This window comes from Leptidea sinapis, chromosome 15 (assembly GCF_905404315.1).
Source record: "Leptidea sinapis chromosome 15, ilLepSina1.1, whole genome shotgun sequence".
Taxonomy (NCBI): Eukaryota; Metazoa; Arthropoda; class Insecta; order Lepidoptera; family Pieridae; genus Leptidea; species Leptidea sinapis.
Window position 1 is genome coordinate 1,087,137 of NC_066279.1, and position 26,643 is coordinate 1,113,779.

At 33.2% G+C, this 26,643-nt stretch overlaps 1 protein-coding gene across 1 annotated transcript in view; it reads right to left on the reverse strand.

Annotated features, from left to right (window-relative positions):
• Positions 1 to 1,477: 1,477 nt before the first annotated feature.
• LOC126968376 (patj homolog) overlaps positions 1,478 to 26,643 on the reverse strand; it is a 70,598-nt gene continuing 45,432 nt past the window's right edge. The window contains exons 9-18 of the mRNA XM_050813369.1: positions 20,016 to 20,110; positions 18,725 to 18,848; positions 17,677 to 17,883; positions 15,856 to 16,026; positions 14,811 to 14,948; positions 13,371 to 13,503; positions 11,636 to 11,778; positions 10,370 to 10,544; positions 6,886 to 6,977; positions 1,478 to 5,048 (exon numbers count right to left, since the gene is read on the reverse strand). Of these exons, the coding sequence (XP_050669326.1) occupies positions 4,905 to 5,048; positions 6,886 to 6,977; positions 10,370 to 10,544; positions 11,636 to 11,778; positions 13,371 to 13,503; positions 14,811 to 14,948; positions 15,856 to 16,026; positions 17,677 to 17,883; positions 18,725 to 18,848; positions 20,016 to 20,110 (1,422 nt within the window). The 3' untranslated portion in view covers positions 1,478 to 4,904. The remainder of the gene's footprint in view (positions 5,049 to 6,885; positions 6,978 to 10,369; positions 10,545 to 11,635; positions 11,779 to 13,370; positions 13,504 to 14,810; positions 14,949 to 15,855; positions 16,027 to 17,676; positions 17,884 to 18,724; positions 18,849 to 20,015; positions 20,111 to 26,643) is intronic.

The window sequence follows — 26,643 nt, forward strand, 5'->3', positions numbered from 1 at the left end:
ATCAATTATACCCGTTGAATACGAGAATATGTAACAATAATTTTATTATATATAAGTATTCACGTACGGGTCACATGATGGTAGGTGATCACAACCGTCCACATTCTCTTGCAACACCAGTTGTTGCCAGATTTTAATTTAGCACAAGAGAAATCACAGGAGCGTTGCCAGATTCAAATTTAGTTTGAGGGATCTAAATTTTATGTCTATAATAAAATTAATAATACGACTCTAGAACATTCTAAACATTTATTGCAACACATTAATAAACATATAAACATTTAAAGCCTTATTTATTCAATTCACAACAATATGCTTATAGACTAAACATCATTATAATATACAGAGTTATTGGTAAAAACAAAAAATATATTTTTATTTCGTAGGTAAATTGCATTACACTTGAAATATGTCATATTATCTTACAGCTCGTTCGGAAGGCAGATTTCCTTAGAGAAGAACGAGCAAGAAACTCTAAGGTTGCTCTTTTCAAAGCTGAATTGAACAGATTTTAAAATTAATTTTACAAATCATTTCAATTCCAATATATGCAAAGTGATGCAACAAAATATACAAACGTCAATTACTAAATGTCTTACAGGAGTAAGGAAAAAATATATAAATTAATAAGTAAAAACATGGTTAAAGTTATTGAGTACATACTTAATTCGACGTAATCCCGATAAGAGGTGATAGGGGTATCTCTATTTTTCTTGCATTTTTCAATTTCGACTTATAAACACGAATTGTTGTTATTGATAAAAAATCCGTGTTTAATCGTTTTTATAAATCAGAAGGAAATAATGAGATTTAATTGATACTTTTTTTTAATAAATTTTCGATGTTACTTTTGGTCGAATCACCAATAACCCTGTACATTATTACTTAATTTATATAAATTAAAAAGACTAACTAAAAATAAAATATGGCGGATGTTATACAGAAAATTATTATTTTTGAAATCCTTCATTTTCAATAAAATATTTTTACCTATTTTTATTTTATTTGGAAAATGTGGTATTCAACTAACACCCAGAGAAAGTGTTTAAATTTTATCACGTATAATTGATAACAGTTGATATAACTATAAATAAATTCTAAAAGTTTCTAAGCACTCTACAAATTACGGATAGCGTTTTAATTCATTTTCTGAACGGCATGTGGCACAGTTTGAGCTTTACAACAGCTCTTATGTACCTTCTCCAAATTTCATACGATATACAGTGCGGTGATAAAGTAACTTGCAAATCCCAGACATTTTGTAATACATAATATTATTTCTTAGAAAATCTCTCCGTGAACTCTCTCTGTTGAAAAATCGAACAATCAACATATTGCAAATTCCGACTACTTGATAAGAATACTAAAAAATATGTATTACAATATATTAATACCGCATAAACTCTAGAACATTCTAGTCTTTTAATATTATGCTTAGATTAGGGATTGCTCTCCGCTGCGCTCCAACTAGACTAACTAAGAACAACAGCTTTTTTATTACGGCAACTATTAGATGTTTGTGCGCATGGCATCTTGACAATCAATGGCATCTTTCAAATTTTGTAGCATACGCTTCGTGTAATTTTATTGAAATTAATACAATACAAATTACTTACTGATGATATGTGATCCCAGTGTCTTTCTTATTTCTTGTAATATTTTTTTTCAAGGTTTTACTACGCAAACCGGCATTTTAGTTTCAATTATTAGAAAAGTTTATTAGAACATGTGGCACGTCAACATCACTCATTGTTAGAGACTGGCTCGAGTACACTTGGGCGTAGTATTAGTTGCCGCACTTTGCGACTACGCCTCCGGTATCTAGTTGGAACGCAGCGGAGACCAATCCTTAATCTAAGCTTTCGGTAATTTTCTTTTTAATTTCAAACCCGACGAGTTTTATAACATTACATTTAAACATTCATAATATTGATTAATTGACTAGTTCATACCTATAGTCGTATAAATCTTTAAATACTAAAACAACAGTATTTATAACATGTACATATCCAATAAAACATTAAAAAATATCAAAATATATATATAGTAGCTGACCCAGCAAACGTTGTATTGCCAGATAAAGTATAAAAGAATTTCAACAATTAAAAATTTTTGGGGTGTAAAAAATTGATGACGAAAGATTCACAGACCTACCAAATATATCGTACATTATATAATATTCGATGGCCATCTTGCAACCCTATTGCGGATCTGTGGATGGAACAGAATAATATAAAAATCGCGATACAACAATAGGTGTGGATCGCAGAAGGGTGAAAATTTAAAATTGTAACGAATTGTTGTTGGTAACATACGCCGGGATACGAGAATTTTATAAATTAGATAAAATTAGATAAAAACGCCGTGTTATTACAAAAAATCATTATAACATGGCTTAGACACGTGTTTCGTTAAACAGTGTCTAACTATTTAAAACTGTAAGCGACGTCTAACGATTGACGCTAAATAACAGAAAGACACTCATTTATAATAGAACATTTTTAAAACAAATGTTCAACACATGTTTAATTTTGCAAGTTAGAAGTGAAAACTTCTTAGCTTCAAACGTTACTGAACATTATCTTTGGATTTTTGAGAAATACATTATGAAGTATTTTTTATTTAAAATTATTTCAAAGCATATAGTCATATTATTTTTACTTATTCCACTATTTTACATGAATAAGAACATAATAATTATATTTATATTGTAATGTACTATCGCAAAATTATTTATGACCCAATTTGCTGGTAATTCTTTTATTTTTGCACGAAAGATTGTAAGACAATTGGTGGACTGTATACATAAGTAACTTATAAACGCGAACTAAAGTTATTCCAAGTTTAAAACTTTATGCCTTTACCCAACCTTTACCACTACAGAATAACATGACATGGAGAAGTAATTTTAAACTTGGGGTTACTGCTCACTGCGTTTATTAGTAAGACAGTCAGTGTCTAATAAAACGATAAATATATATGTATATTTGATTCGTCATTATTTCTTCACTCATTTGCTCCATGTGTCACAACTATTACAGAACTCCTTTCTCAATCGTTTTCATAAGATCTTTTTTCAGACCACAGCTGTAACCGCATCTGAACTGCGTTAATTCTGCTTTCATGCTTTTTCCGCCATACCCAACTCTCACTTCCATACAGCAACTCCCACTCCATTGTGAACATGTAGAGATTTAAACTCACTTTTAGGCCATGAAATCGATTAGGAAAGCAGACTTATTAAACAAAATCTCCTATCCTATATCCTACGGAATCTCACTGAAGGTATGGAGTGCCTACTGCTCTTTGAGTAGACTTTAGTGCAGAAAAGCTATGCGTGTTATATTACTAAATAAATGTATGCCTAAGAGATGAAAGATTTTTATTTTAAGCTTATAGTAATACCATTTTTATCATAATATTAATTTCTATTTAACACATAAATATAACTGTACCTAATAAATCCTCCAACTAAATCGTACGCAACAATTTTAGTTGTTTACAGTTCCACATATTTTAATATATATAAATTGACATCAAAATAAATAAATATAGGTATTTTTAAAACAATACCTTATATTTGTTTATTAGTTTAACATTAATATACAATTAGTAACAAATTAATTTTCATACGTGTTTCTACATCATACTGATATGCCCCAAATTTCCTGTAAGTAATTTTTTAAATTCCCAATCTTGGCTTTAGCACAGTAGACATATCTACTGTAGCTTTAGGTTGATTTTTATATGTTATATGTGAGCTATAATATATATATTCCTGAACAATGAACATATCTAACCGAATCTTGGGACCTAAAGCTGGTACCGTTTTTTAAACGCTTTTTATTAGCTTAACCTGTGTGTATGTTTGTTTGTAACCGACACATCTGTGCGCGATTTTGACCCACTTTAAACGACCAGATTTCGTTGAAACTTCGTAGATTTATCGAGGACTGATGACAATACATTAATTTGATAAAATGATTCCATTTTAAATTTGCAAAATATGATTTTTGTTCATTTACATAATTTTCATCTATCGTAGATTAGGCAGGAATTGGTGTGAATTTTAAATTTCAACCACTATCTTTAACCAATTTATCTATGAGTAGAAAACTTTTCAAATATCAAAGAGAATTTATTTTAAATTAAAGCGTGTATTTTAGTCTTTTTAAACTATTTTTTATTATTGAAGAGGAGGTCATACGAGCGTACAGTTCTCCAGATGTTAAGTGATCACCGATGCCCACATTCTCTTCAAACAACAGAGGAATAACAGGAGTGTGTGAGTCTTTTATAAAAGCGTATATATAATGAACAAAGGCGAAGAAAAATTGGGTATGAAAGAGAAAGAGTAAGATTATGCGTAATAGAGAAGGGAAGGAAGGAAATCTTTAACTGACTTACATTATCTGTCGCTAAGATTATTTATACATCTAGATAGATTATGAACCTCTGTTTTGAGCATCTCACACACACTAACACAAAGCGTCATACAAATCGCGTGTTTACGACGTAGCTAGTCACGCACACTAAACTAATATCCCTGGCCTGTTTTTGGCGGTTACCTAAGAGCAAGAGACTCTATCTAGATGTAAAAATTATCTAAGAACTGTTATTCATGCTTATGTCATTATGGAATTATCTGCCCATTTTTAATATTATGTATCGTTCATTACAACTACAACCAATCTTCGCCCGTCCACCTAAAATTGAACGATGACGTCACTTTAAAGGTTAGCCGTCTGGTTGGCTAACGCAAGTTAATTAGTTTTGGGACGGATCAGGTGACTTCTGACAGGCGTAATATTTAATGTAAGATATCATCCCGTTATCTTCACCCTGCGCCCGTCATCCTGAGACTCTAGACAGAAAGCTTCACGTGCTCGTGATTACACCACAAATCATTTCATAACAACAGCTCTAGATGCGGGTAGTTTGAATTCATGTGGCGGGTCAATGACCTGTTGACAGTGTAACTGTAGCGACATTATATCTTGATGAAGTGACATTATCAGCCGTAATATCTTCGTTAAGTATTCCAGTCTCTGAAACATAATCAATTCTTTAAATGCTTATTTATTATGATTATTTCGATATATTTATAAAAAGCCATTAAAAGCAGTAATATAGAAGAAGAAAAGTGTAATATTGAATATAAGTAGATAAACTGCTACTTTTTTATGGAAAATACGGACAAACGAGCATACGCTTTTTGTTTTATTATAATCACGGACTAGTAAAAAAATAAGGTCTCCGTATCACCTTGCATAACAGTATAGCAGCAAAACAAGCCGATTAACGTGTAAATACATAGCCCCACGCATACACTTACACTACTACAGGCCGATAGGCGGCCATTATGAGAATTGTCATCGTCTGTGACAGATCAGTTTGCGTCTCAATAAAATATTTTAAAAAAGTGTAAAAATGATACTTTATAAGTATTTGTGGCCATATATGATTATTTAAGGGAGAAGAGTTGTGTAACTAGTACCCCCGTAACCGCACACACACTAGCATAACGGTGCTTCACTTGCTAATATCACGGCGCGGAGTCCTTCTTTTTTTACTCGTCCGTTATTATAATAAGTATACAATTATCGCGAATTTAAATTTGAACTTTTAATCGTAATTTCTTTGATTAACTGGAGTTCTTTTACATTGACATAGAATACTTTTTAAAGGTATAAAAAATGTGTAAGTAAAACAGTATTTTAGCATTCATTTAGAAATCAAAATCAAATCAAATCAAAATCACTTTATTCATATAGGTCACGGCAATGATAATACTTCATAAAGGATTGAGGTAATGAGAAAAAGAAGGAAGAAACTCATTGCCACTCTTTTAAATCAAGATTAACATTTTCATCATTATAGAAACTCTAGGATGCCTCGTGTAGAGGCGAAACACGTTGCGAAGTGTTTAAAAGACAAATATTGGCGGAATTAACACTAAAGAAAAACTCAAAACATTTGGATTAATACACAAATAAAATTTGAAAACAATTTTTTTCCTGTTTTCCTTTGGCTGACACGGAACGCCAGAGTTCGTGGGTTCGAGTCCCGCATCGTTCATAAAAATTTGTTTTCAAATTTTATTTGTGTACTTTTCTATTACTTGTACATTATATATACAATTGTCTTTGGTAAACACAGTTCTATTTCTACTGCTACTAAAGTTCTTAGCTACTAAGTCTTTTCTTCTTCTATATCAACTAGGGCCGTGCAAAATATTTGTACACTAAAGGGAGATTTAAAATTAAAACAAATAAATATTTTAAATCTTAGAGCGGTAGTTAATTCCCTTTACTGTACAAATAAAAAAATGCATGCAAATATAAATACTGCTCTAAGCATTTAAGCTAGTTAAGTTACACTTACTTTTCCCCTCAGTGTACAAAATCTCACAACACATCATATAATATAAATAACTTATTTAAACTTTGTATTTTATTTAACACGGTTTTATTACGATCTTTAAGAACAATCCAACTAATTTGCGATATATATAAATATAGGCTGTATTTACTTTGGCCCTAAATTCTATAATAAAAAAAATTTGAGTTAGAGGCTTTCTGTGGCTAGTTCAAAATAGAGAGTCTAGCTAATATAACTCTCCTTAAAAAAATGTGGTAGATATTGTTTTGTATGTAATATCTGTATTAATTTGTACTCAAAGAGTTTTTAGAGTTTAAATACTCATCACCACGCTAGGGGGAGTAGGGGGTCAGAATACAAATGTGATATGATATGAAAATAGAAAACAACAGTACCTATACTTTTTTTAGTACGCTATCATTAACAGTTGTTTTGACAGTTATTATCTGTGAGTTCACTAATATATAATGACAATTATTGTGTCAGTTTGGTTATGATAGTTACCTGACTATTATCAAACGTAGGTCCGTTGGCTTTCTCGCCACCAACCACTGTGCTACAAGGTAGAGGCTTAGCAACACCGATTGTGACAATACCTGGAACAAATAACAATTGTCAGTCATAGGGTAGCACGTCAGATGTGGGAGACTCCTTTGCACAAGATGCCGGTTAGATTATAGTTACCACAACGGCGCCGATTTCTACCGTGAAGCAGTAATGTGTAAGCATTACTGTGTTTCGGTCTGAAGGGCGCCGTAGCTAGTGAAATTACTGGGCAAATGAGACTTAATAATAATAATAATATATTTATTTGCAAAAAACATAGTATACAATACATAGTATACTTAACATCTTATGTCTGAAGGTGACGAGTGCAATTGTGGTGCCGATCAAAAGTTTTGTTTTTTTTTAAGAATCGTGAGCGGCTCAACACTGTAATGGGCAGAGCGTATCGACTACCATCAACTGAACATATATATATTTATATTTTATAGATTTAGATATATATATATATATATATATATATATATTATAATCACTTATAAAGTGCTCACAGAATACCTTTATTTATTTATGGTGTGTGTGGATGATGTAGCTACTGTACTCAATAACTTGTAATAATTTACATTTACTATTTTGACTTAGTCGTGTAAGACATTGACTATTTGACTTTTGAGTATGTTTGTTGCATCATTTTACATATTATATTGTAATTAAAACGATTTGTAAATCGACGGAAATGGAAATCTTGATATAAAAGAGTGGCAATGAGTTTCTTGCTATTTCTTCTCATTAGCTCAACCCTTTACGAAGTAGCGGTAGATTCAATAAGAATTATATTTTTTTTTGACATTCATAAGTGTCATTTCCGTGACCTACATGAATTAAGTGATTTTGATTTGAACGTCCTGCTCGACTCGGCCCTTATTGTCATAAAAAAAACTACTCAGGTTCACAAATTCGTATTCATCATTTTGAGTGGTAAAACAAATTGTTAAATATATTTATTATAAAATAAATAAATAAGTATATGTTTATAACCTAAAATAAAAATATGTTTAATTATTTAATAGATGAGTATAGTCCGCCTTTCACCTATCACAACTCCCATTTTTATCGCGATTTTAGTAATTTTGTATGAAAATTATAAAATAACTAATTATTTAAATTTAAATTAAAAAATATATAATTATTTTTTGTAAAAATATAAGCTTTTTATAAAGCGCCAAGAAATGGTTTCTAATTATGCGCTATTTTGACGATTTCTTGGGATAACAGCCTTAAGCAATCGTATTATTTGATAAATATATTCCAATCATATCGTTCACAAATTAGACACAAAGAAATTTATTAGTTTACCTCAATAACAACTGCAAATTGGAGTCACTTTAGTTTCACAATACTAAAAAAACAGATTGATATGCTTAACAAACATTTCAAAAGAAAACTGAGTACTAATAAGGAAACATTTACGAACAGTACTCAATACAACACTAATGAAATAAAAATTATATAACTGTTATCTGGTGAGATTTGAGTCCTGACAAACAATGTCATAATACCTCGTTCTTTGGAACATTTGATTTGTCTTGATAAGCAACTACAATATAATACAGTAAAACAATTATACATCCTTTGTGATAACAATTATTTGTTTATATTCACTATTTACTATATTAGCATACTAGCGGCCTGCTCCTGCTTCGCACGGGTATAAAGTATATAGCCTATGTCATTCACTGAAAAAATGATAAAAATCCATCCAGTAGTTTTGATTTATTCAATGCTGCCCGTGGCCCGCACGCTTAACGCGTGTTATGTATTTAGAGTAAAACAATTCTTCTTTCCCTAAACTATGAGGCCTCCGATGCGCTATATATAGGCACGCTCCCGCTGTCCCGGCCAGCCGGAACCGCCGCAAACGCTACGTCCCGCAATTTTTAAATCTGTAATATCTTCGAAAATATTCATTTAAATCATATGCTGTAAAGATATGGGCCATATAGATCTATATTAAATCAATAATGTATTTAAGGTATTTAATTAGATAAGGATTAATGCTGTATTGGTTAAAATCGATTCGAAAATTAGCCATTATTTGTCGTAAAAAGTAAACGATAAAAAAATGTTTTTGTGGGATATCCATAAGAGATAGATATAAACCATAGCGGAGTTTTCTGTAGACTTTTTCAATGTGTACAATACTTGGTACATTATTTTTAGCCTACGTTTGCAATGTAACCGGAAAAAAAATTAATTATTTACGACATCACATTAGAAACCTCAAAAATAACATTATTTCTCCACTATTTAATGGATGTTATGATACATATAAACCTTTCTCTTCAATCACTCTATCTGTTTAAAAAAAAAACGCATCAAAATCCGTTTGCTTAGTTTGAAAGATTTAAGCATACATAGGGATATAGGGACAGAGAAAGCGACTTTGTTTTATACTATGTAGTGAAGTCCCTACGTCATTGATAAGTTTGGGTATCCAGTGTGTAATACACTGCAAGAAGTCAATATTGTGAGTTTGTGTCTTTTTCCTGGATTAAATTGCTTGAGATGGATTGTTCATGTAGAGAGGATGAAACGAGACAAATGACCTTTCCCAAAACTTTAAAAATACATTTCCTGTAATCGTCGCAGCCAACCTTCGCTCTTGCTTCAAGCAAGTGACCTTTTCTGACACTTCAATATTATAATGTATGTTATATTGAAATGTTCTTCTTCTGCTTCAAATTCTCGTATCTTCTTTTATTTAAATTTTCGATCCACATTCCCTTTATAAATTAACATATCTTATTTCACTAATACTTTCTACATGCAACCTTCTATTTATTCACACATCTCTTACCATTAAATTTTTTATGCGACCTTTTCTAACACTTCAATACACATTACGATTTATTCACTCATCTCCTTTCATTTATATTCTCAGCATGTGACCTTTCCCTACACTTAAATCCACATTCCCTTTACAAATTTTTCGCGTCTTTATCACTCTTCTTTTCGACATGATTGTAACGCTTTTCAATACTTCAATTCACTTTCTGCAATAATGTGACGCTTTTTAACATAAACTTTCGCACCTTCTGTCACTCACCCTTTTTACTTGATTGTAACACTTTTCAATACTTCAATCCACATTCCGTTAGCAAATTTTCGCACCTTCTTTCACTCTTCTCTTTCATATAATTATGACGCTGTTCAATACTTCAATTTACTTTCTACATGATTGTGGTGCTTTATAACATAAATTTTCGCACCTTCTTTCACTTAACCTTTCTACTTGATTATGACACTTTTCAATACTTCAATCCACATTCCCTTAGTAAATTTTAGCTTCTTCTTTCATTCATTATTTCAACACTACTTTACTATTATTATACCCTTTATAGATTATCACATTCTGTTTCACCCAAATAGAATACGCAATCTCCGTAAGCTCATTGTGACGTTTTTGGGAAATCTTTAATCTTACCTTTTGGAGCGCTTTTAATAGCAGCCACAGCGGTTGCCAGTGATGCTCTCGATATGTCCACACCGTTTACTGACATCAGCCTATCTCCGGGGGCAAGTCTCCCATCCGTCGCAGCAGCACCGCCGCTTACGACTGAGCGTACCACTATCACTGAACTACTGGGTTCCGATGGGTCCTGTGACATTATTATCATGAATTTATTATAATGTTAGGGGTTAAGGTGTTAATGCTGCTAATGTTGCAAATATTTATATATTAATGACATTATAAAATAGCCTAGTAATTAATTCTTTGATTATTTTGATTAAGAAAATTTATTGAAGCGTTATTTTGCGGAAATCCTTAATTATCCAAATGTATTGAGTTTTCTTGAGTGTTAATTCCGCCAATATTCATCTTCAAACAATTCGACATGTGTTTCACTTCTATACGAGGCATCCTCAGGAGATGTTGACTCGCCAAACTCTGGCACGAGAAAACTCAAAACATTTGGATATTTTGATTTAAACATTACGAAAAACGTAGTTTTGGTATAAATATTGGTATAAATAAGATATTCCATAAAAAATGTAGGTATAATATACTAGCTGACTCGAAAGACGTTGTTGACGACTTAAATAACTGTTGACGAAAGAATTGCGTAAAATCCGTTATTAGCTGACCTCTGTCAGCGAAACAAATATTTCAACCAAATTTCAAGTCTCCGAAAGAAAAGTATACACTACGAGCAAAATAGGAGATACAAACCGAAATTTTTTTTTAAAATAAAACTATTTTAAAATTCGGTTCCAATCCTTAGGCGTGGTTGCTGGATTAATTGTATACAAGGCATTTCATCTTGTTTCAAGGTAGGTTATCATGCGCTCTTCTTATTCCGAAAATAAAGCAGAGTCAGTAATTTAAATGAAATATTTATAATTATTCAAAAGCGCATAGTTTAAGCCTATTTGAGTAAACTTTATTTGACTGTAACTTTTAATGCTTGTGGCATTGTGGCCCAACGTGTCCATACACCTAGAACTCAAAATCCAGCGGTGACTAAATCTACTACAATCTCGTATCCATACATTTTTCGAGAACGTTTTACGGCGTGGAGTGAATGAACTCTATGGTGGCAAATAGCTGATGAATTAACCAAATAATGGCTCAAGACAGCATTAGTCGGACTCGCTTAAACGACTAGTGGCGAATAATGAAATATATACCCGAAAGTAATTAGCACATTATGAAGAGTGTAGCGACTATAATATTTAGAATGACCATTACCAAATAATCAAGTATGGAGAAACCAAGGCCACGGTCTTCTTTCTGCAGCTGAATGTAATCGATGGTGTCACTCCACATAGCCAGCCAGCTCAGAGGCTCTAGAGAACGAGATCTATTTCTCTCCAGGTCATCTGAGCAAAATTCTGGAAAAATACAATGAAGATAATATTTTTACAGGACACTGACGATTAATATCGTATTACATGTACGTACACAATGTTCGATTTTTTTTTTAAGTATTTTGCAGAACCAATCCACATCCACGAGTTTTCGAGCTTCCGTCAAAATATGCAGTTTCCATCTCAGGGAACTCACTTTTTTTATTTTTATTTTATTTTATTTATTTATACTTTAATAAAACGGCGTAAGCCAATTACAATATTAAAGTAAGAATTAATTACAAACTAGACATATTACACAAATAATAGTTAATAAATACAAAGTTTACTGTAAATAACTAACAATTAATTAACATCCAAATACCGTTCATCCATTCCTCTCACAAAAACGCAAGCACTAGGTTAAAATCGTCTGCCATCCATCCGCAAATAAATCACAAGCAGGGTTGGCTTCGAGAAGAGCGTTGAGAGCAGAGAGAGACCTCGGTATAGGTGAGTTGCTGCGAGCCACAGTATCGTACTGTGGCTTTTAAAAAAGGCATTAAAAAGGCATTTATTTTCTCAAAATTGATTCCTTTAGAATTCTTTTTGATGTCATTTCTTATACTACTAGATACTACTACCGCTTCGGAAACAAATGGCGCTCTGAGAGAGAAGAAGCGGCGCAAGAAACTCTCCCCGCATTCTTTTTTTTTGCGCTCTTTTCAATAAAAATATACAATATTGTACAGTTGCTATAAAATAATCACAATCTAGTCCCAGGCTGTCCGATCATTTAGATATTCAGCAGTGGAGTAATAGGATTTACGACAGAGCCATTTTTTTATAAAACATTTAAATTTATTTATAGACAATGCCTGAACAGTGGCTGGGACTTTATTGTAGAAGTGTATACATTTACCCTTAAAGCTATTATGTATCTTATGAAGCCTACTAGAATTAGTTACAAGACTAGAATTAGTTACAAGACTAGAATTAGTTACAAGGCTTGCACCGGACTCGAAAACAATCTATGCCTGCGCCTGCAGTAATTGTCCGGTACAAAGATTCTACATAGCTCAACATGCAATAATATGCATCATAGTTATAATATACTCATATAATAGTATTTTGTATAATAGGAAATATGCCTATGACGAATAAAAGAGCGCCACGAGCTTTCACTATAGTGGCTACTCGCCAAGCAAGTATCGCTCGATAGATATTATCTTTAAGAGTTTTGTCGCTGCGACTATCTACTGGATAGAGTCGAGTTAATATTAATATGTGTATGTCTTTCTATCTATCGAGTCATACCGAAGAAGCGCCGTTTTCTCACGGTATAATTATTCGACGTACAAGAGCAATTGAGGAAAATTTTGTCATGGAACCTGGACACACCAGCAAAGAAATTGAAAATTTTTTTGTGAAGAACCGGCGTGGTTGTCTGCAACCTATAGGCTTAAAAGACCTTGAACTAGAGGTGTTTCATCCAAAACAGATGCGCTGCAGACATTGTGTTACACAATATTATATTCCATAAATACCTATCTAGCTAATTCAACATTTTCCTAGACTTCCCTCCAAATATATTTTCATGTTATATCATTTATAATGTTAATCAAAACAGTATATACCGCTATGTTCCTGTCCCGTCGACAGCACAGTGTTGGCACTGCACAGAGACGTCACGGAGCTCTCAGACTTGGCCTTGATCAGCCTTTGAGGTGGCGATAGCAGATCCTGCAGACTGCCTCCCAGGATCCCACTCTGTAAATTGAAATACAAACGTTACTTTCTCTGCAGTTAGAGTTCCGTACCCAAAGTACGTTAGGTACTTTTTTATGGAAAAGGAGGACAATCGAGAGTACGTATCATCTGGTGTTAAGTGATCACCGCCGCCCACATTCTATTGCTACACCAGGGGAATCACGGGAGCGTTCAGCGTTCAGCTCGCATTCGCATCTATGGCACGTGTTGGTCCTATTATTGCGACTCCATAAGTTTTACGATGTATATCCTTTAACAAACTATTTTAAGTGTAGTCAAAAATATTTATTCATGTTTAAGGCTGAATTTAAATCAAGTTCTACTCGGAGGTGTACATAAAGGCGTCTATACCATCGTAAATAAATAACAATATGTATTATTTTAATAATATTGCAAAAGTAATATTATTAGCCACTATACTATTAAGACCATCATCCTAATAAGCAGGGTTGTCATTTTGTTATTGACCATCATTACTTTTTAGTTAAGTGACTCCTGCCACCTAATGCCACAAATATAACAAAACTATGTCATGTTAAATAGTATTGGTAAACAGTAAATAATCCATACAATTTTTATCTAGATTGAAGAGATTAACATGGCTCTAACTGTAAAAGTTATGGCTTAAACGTTACTTCGGTGATTTTTTTCTCAATATCTAATAAAGATAGAAATGTAAAGAAAAAATGAATTTTCTTCTCATATTCTGCAGACATATATTTTTTTTGGTAAAAATAAAAGCTATATATAAACCGTTAACAAATGGTTTCACTTATGTGCTATTTTGGCGATTTCTTTGGACAGCGGTCTTAACATCTGATATCTCGAAGTGACGAGCACAACTGCAATGCCACCCATAATCGACGGTTTTCCGGTGAACGTCTTCGATAAAAAAAACCTACCGATACTAGAATCTGGGACAGAGCATAGACGTCGCTTAAACTAAGCACTAGCCCATGAAATCATCAAAGTCGATTTTTAACAAATATAACTTGCTTTTGTTCCATAATTAATAATGATTTGGTCTTATTTTAGTTTTTAGACATATTCACTATTATGAACTCCTTGTTGTATAGCGGCATTATATATACATGTGTCGTGCGCCTGTTATCACGGCACTGGAATACCATTGCGTTGCTAGATTATTTAAATTTAAAATCGAGTTTATTCCTACTAGACGTGCGGTTATAAAATGGGATTATGCTTTATAGCATTCCTTCTACTTACTTCTCCTTGTTTCAAATTTATATACTGACTAATATGCTGACGTTACAAGTTAAAAGAGATACCATTTAAAAACTAAGTACCTTTGCTAAATTATGTTCAATTCCATAAGACTGTTCGCTCCTTTTTCTCACGACTACTAAGAGCACAGGTGACGTCACTCCCCGTAATCGAGTCACCACATCCACGTGATGTGCGCCTAGTACCCGCCAACCATTCACCTGTAAAATATTCTGTTGTAGTCCCCGTGTCTGAAGATATATGTGGCCATCTTAATGGCGAGTCCTAGACTTAAAAATAACCAATCATATGTACCTGTTTGCCGGTTGCCAGTTCAAGCAAGATTTTAGTAGCAACGTCCAATAAATTTGCCCAGTATTGTTCAATAAAGCGTGCATTACACACATAATACTTGTATATTATAGTTATATATAGTATTGTTGCTTGTTTACTTCGTTGCTTGAATATTTTTACTACTTCAATCCTTCTTCAAACTTGCGTCTCAAATCATTGTAATTGTCTTACGGCCGTTTTCAATGACCTATCTATCCTTAGTTTAACTTAACAGAGGTAGACAAATCTATCCTTTTACGCTTACTTACATTTCATTGATTCATTTTACATTGGACTATAACTATATTGGACATAACTATGGATAGATAAGATCTTGCCTTTAAACGGTGACAGCAATGTATCCGTAAGTTAAACTAAGGTTAGATAGGTTATTGAAAACGGCCGTTAATCACCTTTAGTAACAAGGCAGCAGAGATATAAAGAATGATACAGTAAAATTGATTCTTTTAAGCCAATTATTAAATCATTAGGAATATAAACATTAACCACTTGAAGCTCATCTCCGACTTGATGCAGCCAAATTCTGACATTTTTCCGATTCATTTAGGCCGTTTAATCATTAAGTAATTTAATCATATTTCATCCTAAATGCTCATCTCGAATTGATACAGCGCCTTCTCACATCTTACGTTTTGTTATGCCATTTATTACATTATAAGGAATGTAATCATTTACCTCTAGAAACTCATCTACGACTTTATACAGCCCATTCTGGCATTTTTTTTCTGTTTCTTTAATGTCATTTAGTAAATCATTAGGAATATAATCATTTACCTCTAACAGCTCATCTCCGACTTGATACAGTCCCATTCTGGCCACGGGTCCATCGGGAGCTATTGCCCTTATGTAATGTCTGGCTTGTACTTCCTTACCCCCTACCACTCGGACAGTGCCCTCCAGAGAAATACCCAAACCACTGTCCTTTTCTTTTATTATTGATCCCACCTGGCAACAAATTCTCAAGTTTATTCTAAATAATCTGCTGTTTTATGTTGAAATCGCAACTTAACAACATTACGTTGGGTACCTACAACTATTTTGAATAGTTCGACGTCATAAATATGGTCGCTACGTCTATACGAGAGTATAAGTTTCAGAGTTAACTTATCGTTCTTTAAATTAAAGTGTGAATGTACGTAAGCGTAGTACGGTGGATATTTAGTTGAAATGTTTTTAAAAACGTTTTTCTGTAAGTAGTCAGTAGTTATAAATGATTTGAGCGCGTAAAATGTCCGCGTCGGTCGGTTGGCTATTTTTTAACCGACTTCCAAAAGGAGGAGCTTATCAATTCGATCGGTATTTGTTTTTTATGTATGTACACCGATTACTCTGAGATTTATGATCCGATTTACGTAATTCTTCGTTTGTTTATTGCAAAATAGATGCCATTTGGTTAAATTTTACATAGTTTGGCCCAGCAGTTTTCATTTTATGAACATTTATATGAAAAATCTACCTGGATGACATAATTGTTTTCTGTGTACGGCTTTTTTTGGAGTTTTCATTCAAGTTGATTATATATTATTATTTACTAACACTAAAACGTAAAAAAATAAAAAATAAACTACGTTTAAAAAACCGGCTTCAAAAACTGAAAAGTATCAAATAACTAAAAATTTAATTTAATACACCTCTAATGCAAATCTTTACCATTAATATTAATAAAATACTATTACTTGTATCTGCTACATATTGGTAGCTTTGAAGTCGGTGCCAAGCCAAATGTAATAAAGGTACGCTCGCCACGCGTGACTTTAAGCGGGATAGCTTCGTCTAGAAAAAAACAACCCAAGCAGACAGACACGCAAGGCCAGACAACCTAAATAAATACAGTAAGTAAGCTGTTTATAATATTAAGTTTTAAATTAAGACTTAAAAGCTATCAATAGGTAGCACATAATATAAATAATAGTATTTTATTAATATTAAAGGTAAAGGTTGGCATAAGAGGGGTATTAAATTAAATTTTTAGTTATTTGGTACTTTTCAGTTTTTGAAGTCGGTTTTTTTAAACGTAGTTTATTTTATTTTAAATTTGAAATGCTCAGAGTAACTTTCTCGGTATTTTAATATCATCATTTCAGCTGGAAGACATCCATCCATTGCTGGATAAAGGCCTCACCCAAAGATTTCCATGACGATCGGTACTGCGTTATCCTCATCCAACCTATTCCAGCGATCTTGACCAGATCGTTTAACAGATCGATTTTGTGGGGGGCCTTCCAAAACTACGTCTGTCGGTACGCGGGCGCCATTCGAGGACTTTACTGTCCCAGCACCCATCTTCCATCCGTCGAGCTGTATGCCTTGCCCACTGCCACGTCAGTTTTGTAATCATCTGGGCTGTCGGTAACATTTGTTCACATAGGGATGCCCAAAAAAGGAATGCTATTTAATGTACTTTTTAATAAAATAGCGATGTAAACATTGAAAAAATCACAAAGAAAAAATTTTGTTACGATTTCATCACATCTGAGTTTTTATAGTGGAACCAATACGGAGTTACACTTATGGTATAAGATCTGACGTAACGTAACGCAAGAATTACACATAAGTTGAGAACCTTCTCATTTTTTTTAAGTCGGTTCAACTTACAATGACATCATATTGGCACTGGTGGCCTGGCCAGTCTGCCTCGTTATCCAACAGATCCCGCCATTTATCTTGAATCTTCCTTATCTCTCTCTCCGATATGTTATCTCTTCCAATCACTATCTCCGCTTCCTCTGACGGTGAAGTCGGTGATGGAGGGTGATGAACTTCGGAATCTGGCTCTACTTCTATAACTGTTGATTCGTCGTACTGAAAATTATCAACTATAGGTTTATAAAATACGTTATTTAATTATTTCATTTTTATCAGCGATCCAAAAAGTTCCTTATGTTGAGTAAAATTGGCAAGAAACCATCCCATCCCAGTGATAAAATTATGATAATGAATGAAAATGAAAATATTGTATATATTATTATTATTGAATATTGTATCAGTGTGCAATCGTGTGCAAATTTCAAGCAATACAAATATCTTGAGGGTGGTAAAAATTTCTCCAAAGATTCCTTTCCATACATAGATATTGTATTGCAGATAATAACTACAAAATTTCTTAACATTTTTATAAAATTTATCTTAAGTGGTGCTTTGTTATCCAGATTTTTTTTAAAGTTTTCGATTGAGTGCGAAACTGCGAGTTAACAGCTTTTATAAAAAAGTTTGAAAGTAAAAGAAATTAGACCTTATTCCAATTATAAAACTTAAATACTTTTTTAACTAACCAAATCACACTTTCGCTTACATGTATTTTCATCTCGTTTCTTTATATTTAACAGTTTGTTATTTATAAGTCTTTACCTTCTGGTATTTATTTTACAATTTAAATTTGTATCTTTTTAATATTATTTATTAAAGCAGCATTAAGATTTATGACATCATCAAGTAAAAACGGAAATGGAATGGTATGAAAATTCAGGAACGGGACTATGACCATGCGTTGCAAAATTCATCGTTGATTTTTATCGACTTAATTTTCGATTCCTTTAACCCTTTGTCGTTGTTCGATTTGTTTTAGTCTCTTTTTTCCTTATACTATAAGATTGAGCCATGTATTGCTACGATAAAATAGTTTTTAAAAGGCATCTGTACTTACAACACTAAAACTATATTTGGCAAGAGATGTGACGGATGGACTTGGAGGTGCTATCGGTGAACGTTTTCCATCCTGAGCCGCTAAAGCCTTCTGAAGACGCTCAAAGCCAGCTCCTCTAAGATACCTGGAACACAAACAATTATTACTATAACAACCAACTGTCTTATAATTCTTCTAATTATCAATAGTATATTCATAGACTGTTAATGCATTCTTTAAAATAAAAATGGAAAATAGAACGCAGAACTGCCATGTTAGAAGTTTAGTGACACTTCCAAGGTTTAAAAAAAATTGAGGTTTACTGAACAATCATAAAATCGGATCAAGCATTTGGTAGGTAGCTTAATCAACACCCTTAGGTCGTTCGACCATTTAGATAATTCTATAAGATAAGTCTGGGCATAGACTAGTAAAAAAGGACAAGAATAGAAAACGCAAGAAAGTGAGGCAACTAATAACGAAGCGGTTGTCTTCCAATAGGATGGACGGTCGTAAGCAAGAGACTTTGAATCGCATGAAGAATGTATCTTGTAAGATGAATATATTCTTGATAATGTTCTGTATGTTCATAAGCGCATTATAGAATTTGCTAGAAACTGCGACAGTCATAATGTTAACATGGGGAACAAACATAAACATGTTATGTCTACCACTCGGTTAAGTCGAGTGTGTAAGTCTTTTATTGGGCGAAGCATATGCTTTGAGAACATGATGCCAGAAAATATCCATAACAAATATGTTACGAAAATGTTAATAAAGTATATATGATTTTCTTAATGATACACTGACTGGGAATGGAGCGAACACCCTCACGCTACATAATTATAAATGTTTACTATACGATATTACATTTTAATCCATATTTTTATAAAGGAAAGACCGGACGAGTTTCTTGCGTCCGTTCCTTTCAGGTCTGAGGCATACTCTATCGAATGGGTAGTAGTTTTAACTTTGAATAAGTGATTTTAAATCCTATTTTGAATAAAAATATTTGAATTTGAATTTGATAGGGCTGCAATTGATTATTACCCTACCCTAAAAAGTATCAAAGTTAATGTGATGAAAACTTAATATTAATGTACGAGGGTAAGATTTACCATTATAATTTTCAACAAAATTATCATCAATTCTATTAACTGTCTATTATTAAAATTATAAAAGATTTAGGTGACAGACTTCATAATAATAGAGCCCAACCGACCTGTTCCTCTAGAATCTTATGAATTACTGAGTTGATACATTAGTAAACAATTTTGAACCTTAAACTTATTTAAAATACGGTTTCAATTACCTCAGCGCCTTCAGTCTAACAATAGGCCCCTTAGCGTCGCGTAACAACGCAACTGCTCGATGGTTCGTGACACCGTGCAAAGACGTACCGTCCACCTGTAACAGAGACGAATTCACATAATATTAGGGGAATTGGTATTTATTTTATTAACAACATTATATATCAAAAATATATTGAGATGCAAGAGTTATTTTTTTTTATGAAAATACGTGACGAGTCCAGCAGGACGTTCAGCTGATGGTCCTATCATTTGCCCAGTCATTTCACTAGCTACGGCGCCCTTCAGACCGAAATACTGTAATGATTACACATTACTGCTTCACGGCAGACGACGCCGTTGTGGTACCCATAATCTAGCCGGCATCAAAGGAGCCTCCCAATGGTGAAAGGTGAAAGAAAGTCAAAATGTTTATTACTTTAAAATTTTCTCTCAATGATTTTTGGGAACTTGGTTATAAATAACACTGATAATTGATAACAATAACAGCAATTCAACATTATGTATATATACTTACATTATTATATAAGTTTATGCTTGATGTATTTGCAGTAATGTGATATTTCTCGTTGTTAAAAGTTTGTACATTTACGTACGTTGGTACATCACTACTAATTTTGCTTGTGATCACATAATAAAATAAAGTGTGTTTGTACTTATGTATGCACGCAAGAATTTATACTTCCTTGGCGTAACAAAACAAATCCTTACAATTATTTATTCGTAGTGCTATTCTACGTTTGTAGAAAGAACCATATTGTAAAAATCGTGAAATAAATAATTAAATATTAACGAATATTGGCTTGGACCCTTTGCTAGTCCTAATTACGGACGAAGAAACCAAAAAAAAAATTTATGTCGCAAACGTCACAAAATTTCTGAAAACTTAATTTTTATTGTCGATGTGCGCGCGTAACGTAATAAATAGTCAAAGAAGTTTATCTTCAATAACATCAAAAAGGTACAAACGTCATTATGTTTTACTTTTATGTCAATGTAATTTTGCAGTTATAAACCTATTTATATATGATTTAAATAGTCTTTTATTGTATTTTGGTTTGGTTTGGCCTTGTTACCTTAATTTGTCAGAAATGTGTGAAATGTCAATAATTGTTAACTGTCAATGTTTAAAAGACATATTTTAATTACCAACTTCAACCTGCTACTTTTGTGTAACAATTATGCGCGCGCATCCTAAAATTTCACTCCCATCATTTTTTCATAACGCGTATAAAGAAGTATAACTTGAAAATATTCAAAAAATAATTACGAAACGAAGACGCAAAGACATAATTGCATCCTCGTTAGCATAATTGTAGTATTCTAGGGCCCTAGAATGTTAAGGGCCCTTACCGTTGTAAGTCCGGCCATGCAAGTCGTTCCAGCGTTGCATTCAAAAGCTCTTGAAGCTTAAAGTCTAAATGACTTTTTGTTGAGCGCGTCTTTTTGACCCAACTCAAGACATCACTTTTGCATTAAATAAATAAAAATTTACGTGCAAGCTAGTATTAGTCTAATTAGTTAAAGCTCATTTTTAATAGGGTCAAACCTAGGTGAGTACCTAATTATACACTCGCTGCTAATGACAAGTCAAAATTGTTTTAGAGAAAAATCAGTATTTTTGAAGTAAAACTTCTTTAGAATCGTTGTGATTTCAAACCGGATGCAACGGAAAAAACGACAGGTAAGAGACACAAATACAAAAATGTGTAGGATGAAGCCGGCAAAGAATGAGACAGAAATATGCATACTATTTTATTTTTATGTATGACGCGAGTAGGTATACCTTAATATATTCTTATGTGATACGCACGACTTATAACTGCATAGACACCAGGAGAACATAAATATGGTAGCGGTGTTAGTAATGTCTTTCATAGCGGTTGAAATCATGTGTCATCCTAGCAACATGTACAAGGACTTCATATGCAGTTTAGAGGTTCATGCACAATGCAGGTTTCACTTCTTACATGTGTACTTTGTACACACGGAATTTTTTTTGTAAAAACAAAAAGCAATAATAATGATGGTCATATTTTGAAGCAATTTTAAATTAGCTCTGTTGATGTCACCTAAAAATATTTTTATAAGCTGAAAATATACTAATTCTATCCCATAATAATGCTGAGGGCTGCGATGGCTGGTCCGTGCGTCATGCTCGTGGACGGCCGCTACTTATGCTACGTTACCGCTATACGAGTAACAACACACCTTCGACAATTGATACGTCTAAATAGAGCCTCTTGCTGCTAGACAAGCAATGAGAACAGGCCAGGTTTATTACTTTAGTCTGCGTGACAAGTTATGTCTTACACTGGTGATTTGTCACTTTGTGTGTTTAGTGTGCGTGCATTGCTCAAAATAGAGGTTAGCTGTCCTCACTTTTCGACGTTTTCACATTCTATGTAGAAGTTTATATTATGATCTAAGCAACAAACAATAAAACAAAGATAGCGAGATCCAAAATGGCTGCCATGTAATTTACAGTTACTATATTATATTTACACAAAAAAGTTAGTTACATACTGTCCGGGTTTTTTTGTAGAACTATTTAATAATATACGTGTAACTCCAACAGTTTTTGCGGCCCACGCCACAATAGCTCGAAGATGGCAGGCTTTTTTCTTACTTACTTGACACTTATCGTAATATTTTGGAAAATTCACACTATATCTTTATCAATATGCCTATGTGTTATTCTAATGAGTAAGCAATATTATTGAAAAGAGCGCAAAAAAAGAATGCTGGGAGAGTTTCTTGCGCCACTTCTTCTCTCTCAGAGCGCCATTTGTTTCCGAAGCGGTAGTAGTATCTAGTAGTTATTAGAAATGACATCAAAAAGAATTCTAAAGGAATAAATTTTTAGAAAATAAATGCCTTTTATGCCTTATATTATAAAGCTTAATCAAAATCCATTCAGTAGTTTATGCCTGAAAGGGTAACAAACAAACATCCACACATTCTTACAACCTTTCGCATTTATAATATTAGCAGAATGTATATTTGTAACTTTATACTTAGAAATATTTAAATTTGAAAGGTCTGTGACGATTCAAAGGAAACGCTATGTGACCTCATCTTTAGTTTATAAGCACTGGTTGACGCCCCTTTCCCTTTTTATGACACTTTCCATCTTATCTTTTTATCACGTTATCGTGAACAAAGTTATGGAGATACTCCGTTAATTATTGCTTAGCAGTTTTCAACGTGATATTTTCAGATAATGTTACTTACAGGCCATCTTTAAATACTATTTTTTTTTTTAATTTATCCCTAAGGATTCACTACAGAAGTACGAAATAAACACTAACGGCCTTACAAATAAACATGGTATAAAGTTATAACTGATGATAAACATATAAAATGCAAAATGTTTACAATATCGTTGGCAACACTGTCAATACAATGATAATTCTTAATTTTCCGAATGACAAGCAGCCTTGCAAATAAACGCGGGAAGCGTTATACGTCCGACAAACCATTCGTAAGCAAAATGTCTATTTGTAAACATTTTACATATTCTTGGGTTATGCTAAGTTATAACTTTATAACAATTTTATTTGTAAGGCCGTTATAGTAATTACAAATCACAATATGTTCAATAACAGCAAATACGTAAGTATCCTATGTAAGTAAGTATATTATGCATAACCGACCGATACACGGGCAGTACTAATATCCTAAATACAGGGAAATTTAGTTAGGAGTTAGAGATCAGCCATGTACTAGTAGATTGTTGTCATATTGTAGACTACATACCTACTCTCCAGCAAAATAGCAATTTTCTGGAAAGGCACCAGATTTTATGTATGATTCACATAAACCTACTGTCTGTATGTGCATAGTTTATTTAAGAAGTCCTAGCAATAAAAACTTCGTACCTACTTGTCTAGATGCATTTACCAAACTTAAGTATGCAGACTTCTTCTTATTGTTTGTACCTAATGGCTGTGATGTATAATGTTGGTAGGTATTATGTGGTATTATGAGTAACTAGAACATGGTTTTTTGTTTAAGTAATACGTTTTTTTTTAGACATTTAGAGACTGAGCGTTTGGCGATTAAATAAAACAACTGCTTGACTGTGAGGAATATGTGGAAGATATATTTATTAAACAGTTACACGATATATATACAAAATTCTTAAAACTAGTTACCCAATCACAATTGTTACTTAAAAATATTTACAAGTTCAGAAAATACACACCAATACTAGAGCTTACATTTTACCAATAGTAAAACGTTTCATTCAATAAGAATTGAGAATAATATTATGTGTTCTATCTCGCTCTAAAACTAATGCTATCGCAGTTTGTGTAAACTCGCGTCGAACCTCGATCATACGATGTCAATGAGCATTGAGTACCTACGCTGTTGCTCATTGATTAAAATTGCATGAATAGCGATCGACCCCCGAGTCCCGACTCCCGACGCTTCACGTTCACTCGTCAGTCGAGTCCGCTCGGCCTAGCTGTACGGTTGTGTAATGCGGAGCATATGACTGATCACGTGAGTATATCTGCGATCGTCAAGAGAACGTGACGATGCTCGTACATTGATGAGATTATTACTGGTGATCTGTATGATTCTATGGTTGATGTACAGCGTTATGAAATGGTTCTTATCAGAGCTAATATTACGTTATACAAAATAAAATGTTCTTATGAGAACGAATCTTTCGACATACGCTTATTACAGTTATTATGCACGATTACTATTTCTACGATCTATAATGCTACGTTACAAGTTAGATATTAGACATTTGTAATAATTGATATTATTGGTTGTAGGTACAGCTACAGACACAATAAAATATTTGTATTTGTATCCATTTCTACTCTGTGGATTACCACAAGTAATAACAAAACTGTTGTATTTTCGCTGCACTACCAATAAAAAATATTAATCACTTCACGACGGAACGAAATTTCGCATCACTACACACAATTTGCAAGTTGTTTTCATAACAGTGGAAACAATTGCGTCACTCATCTAAATCTGTTTCGAATGAGTTTTGTTTTGCCCTCGTATTCCTGTTTTATGTGCAAATGGAAATCCGAGCATAATGTTTGTTTTGATTTCATATACTACAATGTGACTATAGGTTAGAATATTGTAGTATTTGAAATATTGTATTGCCATACTACCACTGCATAAATACCAGCTACTGTTATAACTAAAAAAATATAATATCACTATAGTACTAATGGATGTGCAGCGTCCGAGAAGCTCCGTAAAATCTTCTCGTCTTAAATACCACAGTGTCTGAAGATGAAGATTTTCAACCAGTGTGTGTTGCCAGTGATGACTGACGGTACGCAGACGTGGTCGCTAACTATGTGCCTGATGAGAAAGCTCATTTTCACTCAGAGGGTCCAAAGAGGGACCAAAGTCACCGATATAGCCCAAATGATTGCGAAACTGAAGTGGCAGTGGGCAGCGCGCATAGTCCGACGGATGATAGATGGCCGTTGGGGCAGAGAAAGTAATCGAATGGCGACCACGTATTGGGCACCGCAGCGTTGGCAACATGAACCAATGATCTGGTCAAGATTGCCGGAATACGTTTGTTTTTACGGATGTTTGGGGGATGCCTATGTCCAGCAGTGGACGTCTTCTGGCTGTTGATGATGATGATAATAATACTATTAATAGAAGAACTGTTTCCAAAAGAAAGCAACGTAGGCTGGCATCTTTTCACATTAAGCGCCCTATGCCTAAAGGTTTATACAGGTTTGATAATACGCATTAGGTCACTGAACAGCTTTGTGTTAAGCTTCCCTTTCCAAACAATAAGGATCCTCAAACTTCTATCTGAATGAATCAGCGATTTTCGAACCCTTTTAAGAGAACAATCGATAATACGGAAAGCTGTCGTGAAGGAGCTTTTCTATAAAGCTTTGGATAATGGTTATTCAAACATTGTGTGTGTATCTATGTGTATTATGAATTCTATCATTCTAGAACATTCATGGTGAATAAAAATAACATTTATGAATGAATGAATGAATGAAAACTTTGTTAATAGCAAACACAAACCACACAATAATAAAAGTAAAAAAGAACTTACAGAGGTAAAAAAAAATTAAGAACTAATAACATAAAAATAATACAAATGACAAAAAAGTATATGAGTGTATGTATATGTATAATATTATAGGGATGATCTTGTGTAGCAGTTATTGTTATTAAAAGGAGCTGACTCAGCGTCATGCTACGTTGGTATAATACCAACACAGCGCTGATATTCAGCAGCCCCTTGGTGACCCATTGAGTAACTACTATTGTTAAATATTTTTTGTTTTACTAAAGGTTCCATTAACTTATTTACTTTTAAAAGATGAAATTTAATAAATCATGCAAAAAAATAACAAATACTATATTGTCATTCGCCTAGGCGACTTGTCCTTGGGGGGAAAATGCCACATTATTCTAAATATTGACGATCTATATGACCCTGCTTAATGAGCTAAAGGTCCCGGGTTCGAATCCCGGTAGGTGCAAACATTTATATGATGAATATGGAAGTTTAATTCCGAGTATTGGATATTTATTTGTATTTATATATATGTTTAGTTATATATTGTATTAAATATATCATTGTGTTGCACCTACAGCACAGACTATAAG